The sequence below is a fragment of the Esox lucius genome, chromosome 15 (assembly GCF_011004845.1).
Source record: "Esox lucius isolate fEsoLuc1 chromosome 15, fEsoLuc1.pri, whole genome shotgun sequence".
NCBI lineage: Eukaryota > Metazoa > Chordata > Actinopteri > Esociformes > Esocidae > Esox > Esox lucius.
In genome coordinates, this window is record NC_047583.1 from 5,278,157 (window position 1) to 5,297,163 (window position 19,007).

At 42.4% G+C, this 19,007-nt stretch overlaps 1 protein-coding gene across 1 annotated transcript; it reads right to left on the reverse strand.

Moving 5' to 3' along the window:
- Positions 1-880: 880 nt before the first annotated feature.
- alkal2b (ALK and LTK ligand 2b) lies at positions 881-15,806 on the reverse strand. The gene is made up of 6 exons (XM_010901671.3): positions 15,565-15,806; positions 5,309-5,703; positions 4,362-4,415; positions 3,790-3,870; positions 2,889-2,930; positions 881-981 (listed from the first exon to the last, which is right to left on the reverse strand). The coding sequence occupies exons 1-6, from the start codon at positions 15,627-15,629 to the stop codon at positions 881-883; spliced, it is 738 nt and encodes a 245-aa protein (XP_010899973.2). The 5' UTR covers positions 15,630-15,806.
- Positions 15,807-19,007: the final 3,201 nt, after the last annotated feature.

The following is a 19,007-nucleotide window of genomic DNA, read 5'->3' on the forward strand; positions in this document are numbered from 1 at the left end:
ATGTTTCAGACGGGTGCACTCGGCAAAGGAAGTGAAATATCTGAAAATAGGTTGTACATTTTGTTTGGTCGTAGCATGTTTTCAACAAATCCTGGTCAGGTGAAACCCAAATGTACAACTTGAATCCAGGAATCTTCCAACCGGGATAAACCTAGTGAACATGCAATGCCTGAAATATGTCTGTGTCTTGCTTTCACCATAAAAGGAAGACAGGGCCCTCCAGCACTATTCTCAGAAATCAGACTAGACCAGCAGATTACCAGCCAATCATTCCATCAGGGACTAGTCCAGCAGATTACCAGCCAATCTTTCCATCAGGGACCAGACCAGCAGATTACCAGCCAGTCAGTCCCTCAGGGACCAGACCAGCAGATTACCAGCCAGTCATTCTATCAGGGACCAGAACAGCAGATTATCAGACAATCATTCCAGGCCAACAGATTACCAGCCAATCATTCCATCAGAGATTAAAACACCTCATGACTCTCTACCTCTGAGGAATGTAGCAGAAAGGAAGATCAAAACTTCTGTCTTGTCTGCCTGTCTGTCTGTATGCTTGCCTGTGCAAAACACACAACACACAGCTCAGAGACCACCATCCAAACTCCAACCATATTCCAAACCAATCTCCAACCAAACTCCAACCAAAGTTCAACCACATCCAACATGAAATGATTAAAAAGAAACATAGGAAGTGTTGTAACCCATGAAGGCATGTCGATTAACACAGAATCAGTTTCACAAAGGGATGTGGTATGAAAGATATTATCCCAGTGTGGTACAAGCAGAATCCACATGTCATGGTTTTTTGGCAGCAGAAATCTGAGGTTGTCTGTTTTTCTGTCTTCATTTACACCGTTAAAATGTAGAGTTGAGTAAATTAGAGTACGCATGAGTTCTCTGCAGAGCAGACGCTGGCAGTCCCCAGAAGGATACTCAATTCCCTGTTACTTTCCAAGGCACTTCTCTCATTCATGGACTCTGAGGAGAAAATGGAGAGAGATAAAATGTCAACAAAAAAAAGAAAGTGTCTCTTCCCCAGATAGAAAAACACAATTCAAGGGTTCAAAGAGCTCTCTGAGGAGAATAGGCTAACCCTCCACTTTGTTGTATTGCCTGACACTGGTAACTGGATTGGTGACACGCCACATTGTTGCATGACAGTTGAGGGACAGTGTCAGGCAATACAACAAACCGGGGCGTCTCATTTTTCTTGTTGAAATTATTGTATCATTGATTGTCCATTTTAAAAGATTGTTACGTTATTGTAAATTAAAAACAATGTGATGCCAATGAATGATCCAACTGAATTAGACTGATATTTAACCGGAAGAAAGAGCAAGACAGCAAGAGAAAGACAAGGAGAGAGTGAAAGGGGTGAAGTGAGGAACAGGACAAACATATAGAGGGAGTAATAGAGAGACAGATGCATGGACAGACAAATGGACATCTAGTGAACTTTGTACTTGGCTGCATTTAGAATTCCTTTCCGGAGAACATTGTCTGAGAAGTATACAGAGTTATTAATAACGTGGACTGAGATTCAGCTGTATTAATAACTTGGTCTGAGAGGGTTTCAATGTTATTAAATACATATACATGACAGACTAATTCCATTTCTGACTGAAAGGAGGAGAGAGAAAGATAGGACAAAGAGAAAGTAAGAACCGACCAAGAGAGAGTGAAGAGAGATGTGGAGAAGAAACGCAGAGAGACAGAGAGAAAGAAAAGGGGCAATGAAAAGATGACAGAGAAAGTGATGACAGTGTTATAAATGACACAGCATACATAATTTGACAGGCCTGCTCTCAGTCACATCTAGAGTAGAAAAACAATACTAATTTATTCTCTTTTCACAACATTATTAAATCCAGCAACACTGTAATTTGATAACCGACAAACTATTTGTAATTGAATTCCACCACTGACACTGCAGCACGCACGCACGCACACTCACCACACACACACACGCACGCTCACCATACACGCACACACAACACAACAGACCAGCTATATTGAGCCTTTACTATAGTTAAAGGACACGCGCATTAATTTGTCTACTATAAAGACAGTCAAATCAATCAATCAATCTTTGTTTCTTGGGTCCTAAAATGAGCATTTCTGTTTTTATTGAATTTAAAAGCAATAAGTTCTCTGTCATCCACTTCCTAATATCTGAAACTCATGCTTCCAAAGTAGTTACTTTTGGGCCTTCTCCGTGCTTCATTGAAATATATAACTGTGTGTCATCAGCATAACAGTGAAAATTGACATTGTGATTCCGGATTACATCACCCAGAGGCAGCATATATAGTGAGAACAATAATGGGCCCAGAACCGAGCCTTGAGGAACACCAAAACATACCTTTGACTTGTCAGATATCTTTCAGATAAATAAGATTTAAACCAGGCTAGAACATGTCCACGTAGCCCAATATGGGTTTCCTGTCTCTCTAAGAGAAGGGAGTGATCAATAGTGTTGAAAGCAGCACTAAGATCAAGAAGCAACAGGACGGATGCGGAACATTTGTCTGAGGCCATTAGAAGTTCATTTGTTACCTTCATGAGTGCAGTCTCAGTCCTATGATGGAGCATTTCATAAATGTTATTTGTCTTCATGAAGGCATTCAGTTGTTGGGAAACAGTGGTGCAACCGTATGTAAAGTATTTCGCAGTGTTGAGTTTAGATTCTCGATTTGATTGTTTGCGGATTTATTTACTCTGTCATTGATAAGCGAACAGTCATTACACTATTCATCTGGGCTGACACTGGGAAAGAAAAGACAGGCGGGAGGAGGGAGAAAGGTAGAGTGAAGGAGAGACAGGGGTAAGAAAGAGATAAAAAGAAACAGGAAGTGAGAGAGCGGCATCATCTTCCTCAGTCTTACCGAGTGTTCTACCTCTCTGCGCACCTCTGACTCCCGGCCAGCCTGGTGAGAAGAAGGGCACACCTCTTATAGTCTGAAACGACAGACACACACAGACAGACAGACAGACAGACACAGGTCAGTCTTCGAACCTCAACATTACTTTGAGTAGCTCACATTGTACAAACACAACATAGCCACCCGGTGTATGGCGGAGATGGCGGGGTGCTGGTGAGACAGAGAGCTGTGTGAGCTGTGCTGCCTGTCTGCCTTCCTCGTTGAACACATTCATCCTCATTCTGCTCAAGCCATGTTCCTACTCCATCGCAGTCATTTTATGATTATTTCACTTTGTGATTACTTTCTATAATGAAAGTTGGAAGTTGAATAGGAAGTGGAATAAATTATTATTATTATTACTATGTTGTAATTGCTGAAATCCATCATCAATATTATTATTTCATATAATAACATTTATATGTTAAACAGGACACATTTGTGGGAGTGATATGTGTTTGGTCAACGGTCATCCCTTGTTATTTGTATGAGTGAAAACCTGAGAGTCCTTATGACATGGTCATAGTGCTGAGATTCCTAGAGGTGAATCAAAACAGGATACAACAAAAATGTTCAGGCTTGTATTTTCACCAAACTGGGATATGCCGGTGTCACTCCCTGAGAATCCCTCGTTCCAATTCAGCCAAATTCAAGTTCTGCCCTCCCCATTGAGTTAATAAGTCACACTCACATATCTGGTCTAACTAGCGCAGGTGAAACACATGATCATCAGCCAGGTCTAACCAGAGAATTCCTAGGAACATGACCAGGTATCTCTCATTGGCCATTGGCTATTAGGAGATTCCTTTAGTGAATAACTAGGTAGAACAAACAACGTATTTTGTGTGTCAGCGTTAGTACTCACAGGCTGGCACTGTGCAGTCTCTTGTGTTGTGATAAAGTCTATAGAAGTGTTTCCTGCACTTTGGGTTAAAGTATAGAGGACCTGGAATACACACATAAAACACAGGATCAACTGGTGAACACACACACACACACACAGTGGGTTTTTCATCTGTGTGGGGAGCAGAAAAACAGAATTCAATTTTCTTTATACCGAAACCCTAAATCTAACCTCAATCCTAAATCATACTCTTATCTTAACCTAACTAACCGCAATGTCATAACCTTGGTGCCAAAACATAACCTAGGCCTAACACCTAACCCTGAACCTAATCCATAAGGCCTAAACTTGTAACTCAAACTCTAACCCCTAATCCTAAACCATAAACCTAAACCATAAATAGCCATTTTACTAGAGTGGCCTGATCAAAAAGCCTTGTGGAGACTGATCTGTTTAGTTTTACTTTCTTTGTGGGAATTTCTGGTCACCAAAATAATTGTTAGACATGTATTTCACACACCCACACACACACACACACACACACACACACACACACACACACACACACACCCAAAGAGATGATAATGTCTGACCTGTTAGATGTTTGATGAACTTCTCCTTCTGTCTTAGGTCTCTGGGAAACACCTCTGAGCGGACAGATAATTATTATTTATATTAATAATGCTCATTTGTTGTGTATAAAAGGTGTAAAAAACATCCAATATTATTTAATATCCAGTTTTAAAAGTGAAACTTTATTTGCTCTGTCAGAACGTGTGCCAAAATAAATGATATTTTAAAATCCACATTTATTTATTTTGGGCAGCAGCAATCTGCCTCAAATGAAGACACAGCATCTGTTCTATCTGTCGACATCACTTGGGCTAAACGCCAAAACCAGCAAGTTTCATAAACGTGATGCAACGATCCACAAAGCAGCGGAATTAAATTCAGAATCAGTCTTCAGGCAATGTTGTGAAAAGACAATACATTGGCAATTCCTTTTGTAAGAAACATTGTGTTAAAAATTCTAAATTGTTTCTATGATCAGCTAACACCCATTCATTAATGTGTCAAGTGAATGGGTAAATGTGTAAAATTTTTGACTGGTACTGTAGCTCTACCATACAGACAAAGCTGTACAAGACATTGTACCAAAGGTAATTTTCCTGTCGCTAAAATTAATGAAAAGCAAATAATAAAATCCAGGGAGTGTGGAATTTAAACAATGAACAATGAACTTTCCGGGAACATTTAAAATAGTCACAGTGTAAATCAAGGAAACATTTATAATCATATGAGGGACACAATGTGCTAGAGAATATCTGAATAGCAATGTAATGGATTAAATAGTAGTAATTATACTGCATGTAATGTTGTCAATGTACTGTATGTATGTGATGTTTTAATTGTCTTTAAGAGCTCTTGTAATTTGTCATGTCAGATGTTTGATGTGGAACCATAGAAGAGCAGCTGGTGCCTTTGGAAGAACCCAGTGGGGAACCAAATAGATCTGACATCTCAGATGGTCAAAACTTACTGATTGTGCGCTCTCCGTGATGAGACCTATTCACCTCGTCCTTCTCCCTGGTCCCCAGGGAGACCTCCTGTTTTCTGGTGGCGTGGAGCCCGGTCACCTCGTCATTCTCCCTGGTCCCCAGGGAGACCTCCTGTTTTCTGGTGGTGTGGAGCCCGATCACCTCGTCTTGTTTCGGCGGCCGTGTCAGACGGGCCTTCTCCATGATGAGCCCCAGGAGGTTGCGTCCGTCCGTGCGCGCCTCGGCGCTCGCCCCCGGGGTCACGTGCGCAGCGTTCTGTTTGCAGACGCCAGCGGTCAACAGGAGGACCAGCAGCGCTACCAGCAGGGGGGCACGCGGCACAGTCATGGCCCCAGGGAGCGCGCCCCGTCCCCGCACGAAGACACCTCGTACGACCCTAAAAACACACACCGGCGAAAAGGAAAGTTCTTTAGGCCACAGCGTTCCCCGCACAGGGCAGAACAAGGAGCGGGATTGTTCCTCCACGTTCATGAGTTGACTTCAGATATTCGGGTTTGAGATTCTCCGCGACCCCTGAAGCGGTAATAAAACAAAGGGTCCACTGTTTCCTCCTGCCCAGAGAAAGAACGCCAACTGCAGAACATGTGTTATCCCAGCGATGGCTGGGTGAATTAAGGCTGGGTGAATTAAGGCTGGATGATTGACCCAAAAAATATGTTCACAACATTTTTGTTTATTTCGTGTTTTATCCCCAAAATGTTTGATTAGTAGTGTACATGAATGTTGGGCCTTCTTTCTCCATTCTTTTTCATCTGAACCAGGACATAAGGGAACGTGGAGCAGTCCATTATGTAAGAAAGATCTGAACTTTTTAATGTAAAAGACATTTCTGTAAAAAACATATCGGCATGCAGATGTTAACGATACATCAGCCATCCCTTCTGTGGCCTGCCCTCCACTTCAGATCAGATGGGAAGTTCTCTATGGAATATTTGCAAAGGTAGTGCAAGGACTCTCCTATGGAAGAGTCAAGTACCAGTTACCAAATTCACAGTTCAGTCCCTGCATAGTAACCAAATACGCCATCTAACTCATAAACTTCAGCCCCTGCATAGTAACCAAATACGCCATCTAACTCACAGAATTCAGTCCCAGCATAGTAACCAAATAAGCCATCCAACTCATACACTTCAGTCTCTGCTTTGTTACCAAACTCCTTGACAACCTCAAAGATGCCAGTTTCTGCATGGTCAATCACCAACCACCACCTCAGTCTCTGATTGACTTCTGTGTTAGGTATCTGTAAAAGTGGCTAAATGTTACAGATGACAAAACACTGGCTGGTATATAGTATGAATCCATATAGAGACAATGTTTAAAAATACATTTCCCAAAGGTTAATACTCATCTTAACCTTTCGGAATGAATAAATGACCCTAATCTTAATACCTAATCTTAATGCTAGCCAGAAGATTGACCTTAAACCATAATGCCTAACACTAACCATCCAAACGCAGGAGCCATGCATTTCTTCTCACCTTCTCGTCATCTTTCACTTGCCATGTGAAATGCTTGATAATGTACAGAGCCTAAAAGTCTATGTTATGTCAATGCTTCTCTTCCAACTTTGCACACCTAGATTTGGCAGTATCTGACTATAATTCTTTATAAAACTATGCAAACATTGTAAATCCTTGAGGGGCATTGAAGAACAGCAACCTTTAAGTCATGTCAAACATTTTTCATTTGGAGCTCCTTCTAGGCCCTTTAAGTTCATTTCCAATTTTATTAATTCCCATGCCATTCCTGCTTCAGGTCGTTTTCATTCTGAAAGTTGAACTTCCATCCTAGCTTCAGCTTTGTTACAGATGGCGGCAGGGTTTCTCTACATCGCCACATCAATGTTGCCTATTCTGATGGTCTCCCCAGTCCCTGAGGAAAAGAAACATCCCCACAGCATGGTGCTGCCACCACCAAACTTCACAGAACTGTTCAATTTAACCTGAATCACTAGAACTGAACACAGATGGAGGTCAATTGAGTTATTATTTGAACATTAAATCTAATTTAGGATTTCCATTACAAAAGAATAGGAGGCTAGAAATGAACTAGGATGGTGTGGGAACATTTTTAAAGCATGAAACAATGAGGCGCTCACATGACAAAATATGAGAAAGTTCATGGGGTGTACACTTTCTATGTGATATCAACATAGAGCTACAATATATTTTTTAGGGGATTTTAATGCCGATTACCTTTCATCAAGCTGTCAGCTAAAAATAGGTTTAACATTTTGAAAAGTACATGTAATGTGGTTCCAGTCTACTAATCAAAGTATTTACACGCAGTGAAGGAACACATTTCCAAATGCTGGAAAACATTTTCCAATTACATTATTTTTCCAATAGATGATTTTTCTAATAGATTATTTTAACCTGCCTGAGTAGTGGATCTGTTTTATAGAATCAGGGACAACCTGCCGCAGCACTTCAAGCATTTATAAAACTAATGTGGAGCTGTCGAGTACATACAACACATAAATAATGGAAGACAAGTGTTGCAGTATAGAATTTTGTATAGTGTGCAAAGGGTGAAAACATCCATCAATAATTGCAAACACCTGCTACTGACAACCTGCATCATAAATCATTATGTTTGCTTGCGAACTATATTTCCCATCGGCCACACTTTTTATCTAAGCCTGAGGAAAAGGTGTCTGCCCTAGGACCTGGAGTGAAGCCAAAGTAATTCCAATACTCAAGGGGAGAGCATCAACACACCCTTGAATTGTTAAAGCAGCCAACCAGTCAGACAGTTACCAGGGTTTGGCAAACTCTTGGGAGAAGATCAAGCCAGACCAAATAATGTTATTTTCAGATATCAAATGAACCCAAATGACAAAGAAATGGTTCTAAGATGATTGCAGGAGCTGAATTCTTAGACTTCAGTGCAGCTTCAGATATTATTGATCAAAATCTTATCTTTGGTTTTTTATAAATAAAAAACCAAAGGATTTCCAATTGAGAACTGGTTAAAACTGCTGTTAAAAATTTTAAAGCAGTTAATACTGCAATAAATGTACTGTATGTATACATTTGTAATAAATTATCTTTTTGTTGTCAATTGCGATTGTCTTTCTTCATGCAAGTTTTATTTCCATTTTGTTTGTGTTTGTATTGTTGTTTATTTATACAGCACTTATATGAGAACTTGGTTTGTGTTGATTTCTCAGTACAAATAAAAGTAAACAAAAATAAATAAACAATAAACAAACTCAAATCATTGCAATTCTAACACTCTTAAACATTTGTCAAGGTATAAACACTGACGAGCATAATTAGGTAAAAAGCAATCAGGATGTTGGCAAGAATAAAAAGGACCACAGGTAAGATCACCTGTGCATTGGAGCAGTGGATGACAACATCAGAAAGAGTGGTTGCGGAAGAGGAGGAATGCGATAAAGTGGACACGGGAGAGGAAGAGAAATAAGAACAATGGTTTTTAATTAGATTTGTAATGTTTGATTTGACAATGATGTGACTGTGGTATTCAATGTTGTATCAGCAGTCTGTAAATTCATGAATGAGGCTCAAGAACTAGCCAACATGAAGGTATACAGACCATCAGAATATATAGCCTGAATAGCAGGTGAAAATATCTGATCCCTAAAGTAATTCTTAACACAACCAACCCCCCCCCCCACCACCACCACACACACACACACACACACACACACACATATACACTATTCAGGAAGTATCTGTACATATATACATAATTGTCAACTTACAGTTGATGTACACATTAGCAATTTGTGTTCAGTGTGTCTAATGTAGGCCCAGGGAGAGGGGCAAAGTTTGAGTGCAGTGTACTGCAGCCCTTTAGTCTCTGTGGGACAGATGGATGACAACAACATAGTTCATACGAAGTTATATCAGCATAGTAAGAATTTACTCTAAACATTCCTATATCAGTTTTTTTTATCAGTTTTTTTCCCCTTAGTTTAAGGGTATGCACACTTAAGCAGCCAGGTTATTTTAAGGTTTTTATTTTTCATTTTTCCCCCTCGAAGATTTTAGTTTTTTTTTCAATTGAATTGTTCACATTATAGGTCACATTAAAAGTGTCAAAAGTTCTGACATGATTTATCTTTGTTTCATTATTTTACACTACAAAAACCAGGCATTTTAACAGGGATGTGTAGACATTTTATATCCACTCTATGTGACTATTGAGGGAACAGTTTTATATGCCAGATAATATGGGTTTGACAATAAGGTTTAATTTTGTGTGAGAAGCCTGGGAATTGTTCAAAATGGTGTGACGTTCAAGTTTTCAAGTGTATTCATAGTTTTGAGAAAACATCATTTTGTGGCCTTACTTTAGAAGAATCAAGCATTTTCCCATGGATATTTTACTGTTATTTTACAGTTGTTAGTTAAGAACAGGTTTTTACATACAGCAACAACCGGAGAGCAATTTTTGTGAATAACAAAATAATTCTCAAAACATTATGAATGAGTAATATGTTGTTCATATGTGCATAATCAAAATCTTCCTCTAGTTAGCCATGAAGTTTGATATGAAATGGTTTTGATTATGTGGGGTTTTGGGCTCGACAGCGCCACTTTTACAACCAGTGGCAAAAGATCTCTGAATGCCCTCTTTAATGCATAAGTAGATCCAATAACAAATGTATTTATTAGCTGGCAGCATGCAGTGTCATATCGTTGTGAGATTCGTTTTTGACAGATTGTGGGGAATCACTTGACAGTTGTATGTTGCCTACATTCAGAAGCTGCTTTATATGAATATATTCTATAACCCCATATGAATTACAAGTTATTTGGGTCCTGTAAACTGACTGATTAATAGCAGGGAGTTATTCACCACAAAACCCTGCATTCCCCTGGCAAAGCCTCAACAGTTCCAGTTAAATAGAAACGGATTCACTGTCCCGCAGCCCAGCAGGCAATTTGTTCAAACTTTCTCCCCCTAGACACAAGCATACTGTAAACACACTATCTCTCCATGAAACTAGACTACCATTTGATTAACAACAGTTAGGATTCTGGGACCTTTGGATGGACCTTTGGATGTCATTTGTGCACCTGCTCACTTGATTTGCATTGTAATTATGAATTTGTGCATCTACTTGGCCAAGCCATGTTATACACTTAACTTTTTGAATATGAAAACCTTAGCTGTTTAGTAAATCACAAGGCCCCTGAAGGACCCAGTGTAACTGTTGAGAACAGGGCCAACTTTTAAACTCACTAGAACCCAGCAGCACAACACAGATCCCCTCTAGAACCCACTGTAGCTCTCAGTGGGTTCTAGAACATATTACAGAGACACTCCTGCTACTATATCACCTGCTAGCCACCCCTAGCCTCATTCAAATTGCTGTTTTCTGCATCTAACCATCACAATCCACGAGGAAAAACTGGGAAACAATTACAGTTGAAGAGAAGTTTTTATGAGAGAGAGAGGGACAGAAGGAGAAATCTCAAATGTGATAAGTGTCTTTGAGGGAGAGGTAGAGAGAACTAGAGAGGGGTGGAGGGAGAGTTAGAGAGAACTAGAGAGGTGGAGGGAGAGTTAGAGAGAACTAGAGAGGTGGAGGGAGAGTTAGAGAGAACTAGAGAGGTGGAGGGAGAGTTAGAGAGAACTAGAGAGAGGAGGAGGAAGAGTTAGAGAGAACTAGAGAGAGGTGGAGGAAGAGTTAGAGAGAACTAGAGAGGTGGGGGGAGAGTTAGAGAGAACTAGAGAGAGGTGGAGGAAGAGTTAGAGAGAACTAGAGAGGTGGAGGGAGAGTTAGAGAGAACTAGAGAGAGGAGGAGGAAGAGTTAGAGAGAACTAGAGAGAGGTGGAGGAAGAGTTAGAGAGAACTAGAGAGGTGGGGGGAGAGTTAGAGAGAACTAGAGAGAGGTGGAGGGAGAGTTAGAGAGAACTAGAGAGGTGGAGGGAGAGTTAGAGAGAACTAGAGAGGTGGAGGGAGACTTAGAGAGAACTAGAGAGGTGGAGGGAGAGTTAGAGAGAACTAGAGAGGTGGAGGGAGAGTTAGAGAGAACTAGAGAGAGGTGGAGGGAGAGTTAGAGAGAACTAGAGAGAGGTGGAGGGAGAGTTAGAGAGAACTAGAGAGGTGGAGGGAGAGTTAGAGAGAACTAGAGAGGGCGAGGGAGAGTCAGAGAGAACTAGAGAGGTGGAGGGAGAGTTAGAGAGAACTAGAGAGAGGTGGAGGAAGAGTTAGAGAGAACTAGAGAGGTGGAGGGAGAGTTAGAGAGAACTAGAGAGGTGGAGGGAGAGTTAGAGAGAACTAGAGAGGTGGAGGGAGAGTTAGAGAGAACTAGAGAGGTGGAGGGAGAGTTAGAGAGAACTAGAGAGAGGTGGAGGGAGAGTTAGAGAGAACTAGAGAGGTGGAGGGAGAGTTAGAGAGAACTAGAGAGGTGGAGGGAGAGTTAGAGAGAACTAGAGAGGTGGAGGGAGAGTTAGAGAGAACTAGAGAGAGGTGGAGGGAGAGTTAGAGAGAACTAGAGAGAGGTGGAGGGAGAGTTAGAGAGAACTAGAGAGGTGGAGGGAGAGTTGGAGAGAACTAGAGAGGGCGAGGGAGAGTCAGAGAGAACTAGAGAGGTGGAGGGAGAGTTAGAGAGAACTAGAGAGAGGTGGAGGAAGAGTTAGAGAGAACTAGAGAGGTGGAGGGAGAGTTAGAGAGAACTAGAGAGGTGGAGGGAGAGTTAGAGAGAACTAGAGAGGTGGAGGGAGAGTTAGAGAGAACTAGAGAGGTGGAGGGAGAGTTAGAGAGAACTAGAGAGAGGTGGAGGGAGAGTTAGAGAGAACTAGAGAGGTGGAGGGAGAGTTAGAGAGAACTAGAGAGGTGGAGGGAGAGTTAGAGAGAACTAGAGAGGTGGAGGGAGAGTTAGAGAGAACTAGAGAGGTGGAGGGAGAGTTAGAGAGAACTAGAGAGGTGGAGGGAGAGTTAGAGAGAACTAGAGAGGTGGAGGGAGAGTTAGAGTGGGGCAGAGAAGTAGATTGATAGAGAGGAGGAGACAGCTTTTTCTCCAGCGCTGCGAAAACTATGCAGATACGTGAGAAATACCACTCAACAAATGTAGAAACACAATTTTGAAAGGACGATAGATATGGAGAAAATTATACATTTCAGGGAGAAAATCCCTGTTGTGCCATATCAGCGACAAAACATGTGACTTCCTGCCACACCCGTGGAGCAGCTGAATAATGAATCAGGATCATGAATGTCTTTACCTGTCTCCTTTACACTGTTCACTTATTACTGTAATTGTAGTTCACTGTTCTGTCAATGTTAATATCTATTTTTGTTTGCCATGGCAATGTATGCGGTAACACAGTCCGGGCCAATAAAGCCATTTGAATTGAAGTGAGCGACAGAGGTGGAGAGAGAGAGAGAAAGGGAGAGTGAGAGAGATATGAGGGCTTTTTATTGGCATAAGTCTCAGAGGTCCTGTAACGGTTTGTGACCCTGGAACAACCTGGTAGTTTTATCATTGCTTATCACTCTCTGTCTACATCAAACTCTCCGTCCACATCAAACTCTGTCTACATCAAACTCTGTCTACATCAAACTCTCCGTCCACATCAAACTCTGTCTACATCAAACTCTGTCTACATCTAACTCTCCGTCCACATCAAACTCTGTCTACATCAAACTCTGTCTACATCTAACTCTCCGTCCACATCAAACTCTGTCTACGTCAAACTCTGTCTACATCAAACTCTGTCTACGTCAAACTCTGTCTACATCTAACTCTGTCTACATCAAACTCTGTCTACGTCAAACTCTGTCTACATCTAACTCTCTGTCTACATCAAACTCTGTCCACATCTAACTCTGTCTACATCTAACTCTGTCTACATCTAACTCTCTGTCTACATCAAACTCTCCGTCCACATCAAACTCTCTGTCTACATCAAACTCTGTCTACATCAAACTCTCTGTCCACATCTAACTCTGTCTACATCTAACTCTCTGTCTACATCAAACTCTCCGTCCACATCAAACTCTCTGTCTACATCAAACTCTGTCTACATCAAACTCTCTGTCCACATCTAACTCTGTCTACATCAAACTCTGTCTACATCAAACTCTCTGTCCACATCTAACTCTGTCTACATCAAACTCTGTCTACATCAAACTCTCCGTCCACATCAAACTCTGTCTACATCAAACTCTGTCTACATCTAACTCTCCGTCCACATCCAACTCCGTCCACATCAAACTCTGTCTACGTCAAACTCTGTCTACATCAAACTCTGTCTACGTCAAACTCTGTCTACATCTAACTCTCTGTCTACATCAAACTCTCCGTCCACATCAAACTCTCTGTCTACATCAAACTCTGTCTACATCAAACTCTCTGTCCACATCTAACTCTGTCTACATCAAACTCTCTGTCTACATCAAACTCTGTCTACATCAAACTCTCTGTCCACATCTAACTCTGTCTACATCAAACTCTCTGTCTAGATCTAACTCTCCGTCCATTCCCCCCCCTCTCTGTCCGGTTATCCCTCCTTCCTCTCTCTCGCTCTCTCTGTCTCTGGCTACCAAGAAACTACCCAGGAATGCACATGGCTAAATTAACAAGAGTCGTAACATGTGAGCATCAGGTGTGTAAGATAAAGAGTTAAACTGAAAAGAGACCTGTTGAATTCTGGACCTAGTTAGTAACAGCTATGCACTCCACTCTCAGTCTGAAGTGGTGCAGATATTATTATGATGACTATGACTATTACTCAGTTAGTCATTAGCACGTAACATGATGTAATTAATTATACATTCTTACACTCTCTTCAATGCAGCCACACACTATAAGATACTTTCAACTATGTTGATTGATGATAGAGGTGCTTATTAGTCTCCCTCTCTTACCCAGACACAAACATGTACACACACACACACACACACACACACACAGTTTGAAAAGAAGGCATGTGTCCAATGCCGCCTGTACTTGTAGCTCAGTTATCTTATCATATTTGTCATGCCACTCTGACTGCATGGCAACTTACAAACACAAAAAGAAACTAGTTGTATAAGCATTAAACATAAGTTCCGTGGACTAGGCTACCTGAACATAGGTGCCACATTCACACACAGCACACATGCACACCGCCCACCCACACACAGGGAAAGCAGGAGAGAGAGGGTGTATTCTAATGTCCTCCTTTTCCTGTCTCATCAGCGGTTCTAAACGCAGAGAGTGAGTACCTGCCATGCAACAGTTGGGCACTCGCGCAGCTACCGCGTAAATGGACAGCCCCGAGAAAGACCCCATGACGTTGACTTGTATTATTAGAATGCTGTGTAGGTAGGGCAGCTATCTAAATAGTTCTATAGTTACCTGATGAGTGTTGTTGTCTTGCGGGTTCCAGGTGAACAGAAGCCGACCTGCTGCTGCGTGTTACCGGATTAAACACCTTTTAATCGCTTCAGCTACATACACACTCACACACACAGACAACAAAATACACACGGCTTGTCCTCGGTTTGCGGCGCGTCGCCTGCCGCTTTCGAAAGAGATATTCTCCAACGTGGGTGCTCTCGTCAGCAGAACTTTGCCCGGACAAGGCGTGCGCCGTGGGTCCACTTTCCACAAGTGCTCTATTTCCAAGCCGGCGCCGGCTTTATATTCTGGTCCTCCGGTGAAAATCAGTGCCGTGGCAGACTGGGTGGATAAATTAACGAATGATGCAACTTTATTAACAACGATCTCGACCCCATATAATGCTGATGAAGTCCCGGTGCGTCTTGAGCTCCTTCGCTGCCTTTGGTGCTGTCATGCTGGCTGGCTTGCGCGCCGTGCGTGCGTGCCACTGCCAAACACTTTGTGTATGTATGTGAGGTGTATTTGCGTCTCCCTTGAACATTTATATATTATCCCGGGTTGTCTTTGATCAAAACCGTGTTCAGAACGCGAACAGAACCGAACACAGACGTCATATTCATACAGGATCAATAATGAGACCAAGCTCCGGTCGCCCCATGCTCAGTCCTTTTGGATTGAGAAGAAACAACATACATTTTCGTCTCCCCACTCCTTTTCTTATCTCAGTCGACAGTGCGGGGAAATTATATTTCTTAAATAATCTAGTAATTTACAAGCGTTCTCCGTTTCTTGAGCCCTGTGGGACCGGACAGGAACAGCTCGAGAGTAACTAACGTTGTATAAATCCTGCCCCCACGAGGTTCCTCCTTCCGTTTTGACTTACATCTTATCCGTCAGAGTACAGGAAATCACCGACAATATTTGATTACCTGAGCGGGGTGGTTTGTGCGATTTTGGAGAAACCCAAGGTCCAGAGTGTGTCTCTCACACCCATGCCAAGCTTAAGTGTCTTCTGCTCACAACCGGAGCATGGGGAAGGCGCGTAGGCCTCTCCTCTCCGCCCAAAATTGCTTTCGTTTACTTAATCTGAGCAGAACACCACTCCCTGAAAGAGAAGAAAAATATCTATCCTCTCCTCCTCTCCGCGCCCTGAGTAGGGGGTTTGTGTGTGTTCGTGTGTGTAATGCGTGCGCGTTTGTGGTTTGGGGGTAGGCTATTATTTGCCCTATAGGGGCGGCTAATGTTAATCGGGATTATGTCTCTCGCGCTGGAACTATTATTACACTAGTACCGATTAATCAGGATGATCACCGGGGACAGACCACAGTTCACCTCTCTCACTCTCTGAGCTCCACTATAGGCTCAAGACTGCCACTCAGCGAAATACGTCCTGATATTATAGGCCTTCCCTCCCTCCCTCCTTCCCTCCATTGAGTCTCCCCCTCTCACCTCTCTGTGTCTCTTCCTATTTTCCAAAGTCCCGTGTTCCTTCCCTCTGAACCCTTTCTTTCTCTCTTACTCCCACTTCCCTTCTAACTATTTTCCAAATATGTTTCCTGTATTTTGTTAAGTACTGTCGTCTGCCCGACAGCTGAATGCACAGTGTTACCTGGTTCTGGTGCTGAAGGACAGCGCACTGCTCAGCTGAGCCTGACCACACGTCTGTCCTGCACTAACTGGGCTGGTTCCTATGAAGGTAACAGGCTTAGGTTGGCTAGGATGATTTATGCTTCTATCACATCTACAGCTTTACTGAGTTTTTTTTTTGATGAACCAGAGGTTCAGCACATTCATTTCCAAGGGGGCACTCTGTGTCAGGTGCTCAATAGATGGCGCTATGGAGCAAGGTGTTACAGTTTATAGAACATGAGTTGTGCAACACCACATTTTGGGGGTTTGATTCCGAATTGGATCCAATATGAAAAAGACGGAAAATGTACGTGTAAAAATTGTGAGATGGCTAGTCAGTTAGCGCTGTAGTCTGCACGTTACATCTGTGACGTCACACACTCTGAGGTTGTTGCTCCCCTTGCTCTGCTGCTTTAGTGGGGTGTCGCTAACAACACTTTGTGGGTGACAACGGTTATTGTGTTCTGAGGATCAATGGTTAGAGCGGGAATGCTACATCTGAACTGACTGCTGCTCTATTTATGAATGTCAGCTAAATTACCACAACTTGAAGGTGTAATTGGAATAATATTGTCAGTCACTGATTAGATGAGCCATGCAGAGTCACGTCTAAAGGCGCCAATTGAATGGGTGACCCTACCGTACATGTCATTGCACAAGTAAAGCATTTGGGAGTGATGTACTTGTAATGTCTTACAGACCTGATATAAAGTATTAGCATTGGCGGTGTGGATGCACAGTTAGCAATACTGATCCAGCGGACACAGTGACACGTTATTGGAGAAAACAGACTTGGCCGAGTGGTCCGAATTAAAGCACTCCGCGAAATGACTGAGGAAAAACAACGCTATCACAGGAAATCTGGAGGGCATTTTTTGAGCTAAGCATAGACAACACTAACCTAGTAACATGCCTACCGTGCTTGTATTCGTAAACACATCCAAAGTTGTGTTGACAGGAATTGACACATCTTATCCAAATGAATTGACTGTTGTGTTCAAAGGGCATGTGTTCTACTTCGAGAAAAAAATAAAATCCTTCCTCTTGGCACTGCCCCTGCCAATCAGGAGCCAACACCAGTTGGCACCGCCCCTGCTAATCAGGAGCCCCCACCACTTGGCACCACCCCTCCCAATCAGTAGCCACCACCAATTGGAACCGCCCCTCCCAATCAAGAGCCACCACCAATTGGCACCGCCCCTCACAATCAGGAGCCACACCAGTTGGCACCGCCACCTCCAATTCATGAGCCACCACCAGTTGGCACCGCCCCTTCCAACCAGGAGCAGACAACAGTTGGCACCACCCCTCCCATTCAGGAGCCACCACTGCACAAATAACCTCTCTGATACAGTGGGGAGAACAAGTATTTGATGCACTGCTGATTTTGCAGTTTTTCTACTTACAAAGCATGTAGAGGTCTGTAATTTGTATCATAGGTACACAACTGTGAGAGACGGAATCTAGAAAATCCAGGAAATCACATTGTACGATTTTTAAATAATTAATTTGCATTTTATTGCATGACATAAGTATTTGATCACCTAACAACCAGTAAGAATTCCGGCTCTCCCAGACCTGTTAGTTTTTCTTTAAGAAGTCCTCCTGTTCTCCACTCATTACCTGTATTAACTCCACTTATTTGAACTCGTTAACTGTATAAAAGACACCTGTCCACACATTCAATCAAACAGACTCCAACCTCTCCACAATGGCCAAGACCAGAGAGCTGTGTATGGACATCAGGGATAAAATAGTAGATGCAAGGCTGGGATGGGCTACAGGACAATAGGCAAGCAGCTTGGTGAGAAGGCAACAAACTGTTGCGAAATTATTAGAAAATGAAAGAGGTTCAAGATGACGGTCAATCTCCCTCAGTCTGGGGCTCCATGCAAGATCTCACCTCGTGGAGCATCAATAATCATGAGGAAGGTGAGGGATCACCCCAGAACTACACGGCAGGAACTGGTCAATGACCTGAAGAGAGCTGGGACCACAGTCTCAAAGAAAGCCATTAGTAACACATTACGCCATCATGGATTAAAATCCTGCAGCGCATGCAAGGTCCCCCTGCTCAAGCCAGCGCATGTCCAGGCCCATCTGAAGTTTGCCAGTGATAAGAGTTACGGGTGATTTAAAATTCCAGTGGCTGGATAGCCCAGTGTGATTCCAATTGGAAACTTCATACAATAGGATGGCTTGGAAACTTCATTCAGTACAATGGCTTTGAAACTTCATACCAGTGGCATCGTTAGGCCTGGGCGTTTTTTACGAATAGCCCCGGATCTCAAATTGATCAAAAATAATAATAATAAAGAAATAGCCACTGATCTATTCATCTATAATACCGATTGTGCATTATGACATTGTAGACGTGTAGGCCGCTAGCGTGTACATCAAAATTCCCTGCGTACTTCCTGTCCCAGGCGGGGAGGGGGGGTGCTAAGCCCTGAATGTATTGTGATCCTAGCAATGCCTCTGCTTCATACAACAGGATGGTGAGTTTGCAATAAAAAAGAAAACACATTGGGCAAAGAGGTTTGGTGAAAGCTAAGTAAGTTCGCTTGGGATCGTAAAGTTTGCTCACATTTTCAGAACAAACCAAAAAAATGTTTTTTAATCATGACAACTTTACTTACATGTTACATGCAAAATTACAAATGTATTTGTGCCGATAACAACTACTTGCATTTCCTGCTGTGAAGGAAAATTCCTTAAAGAAAAGGATGATCCAATTAAAACA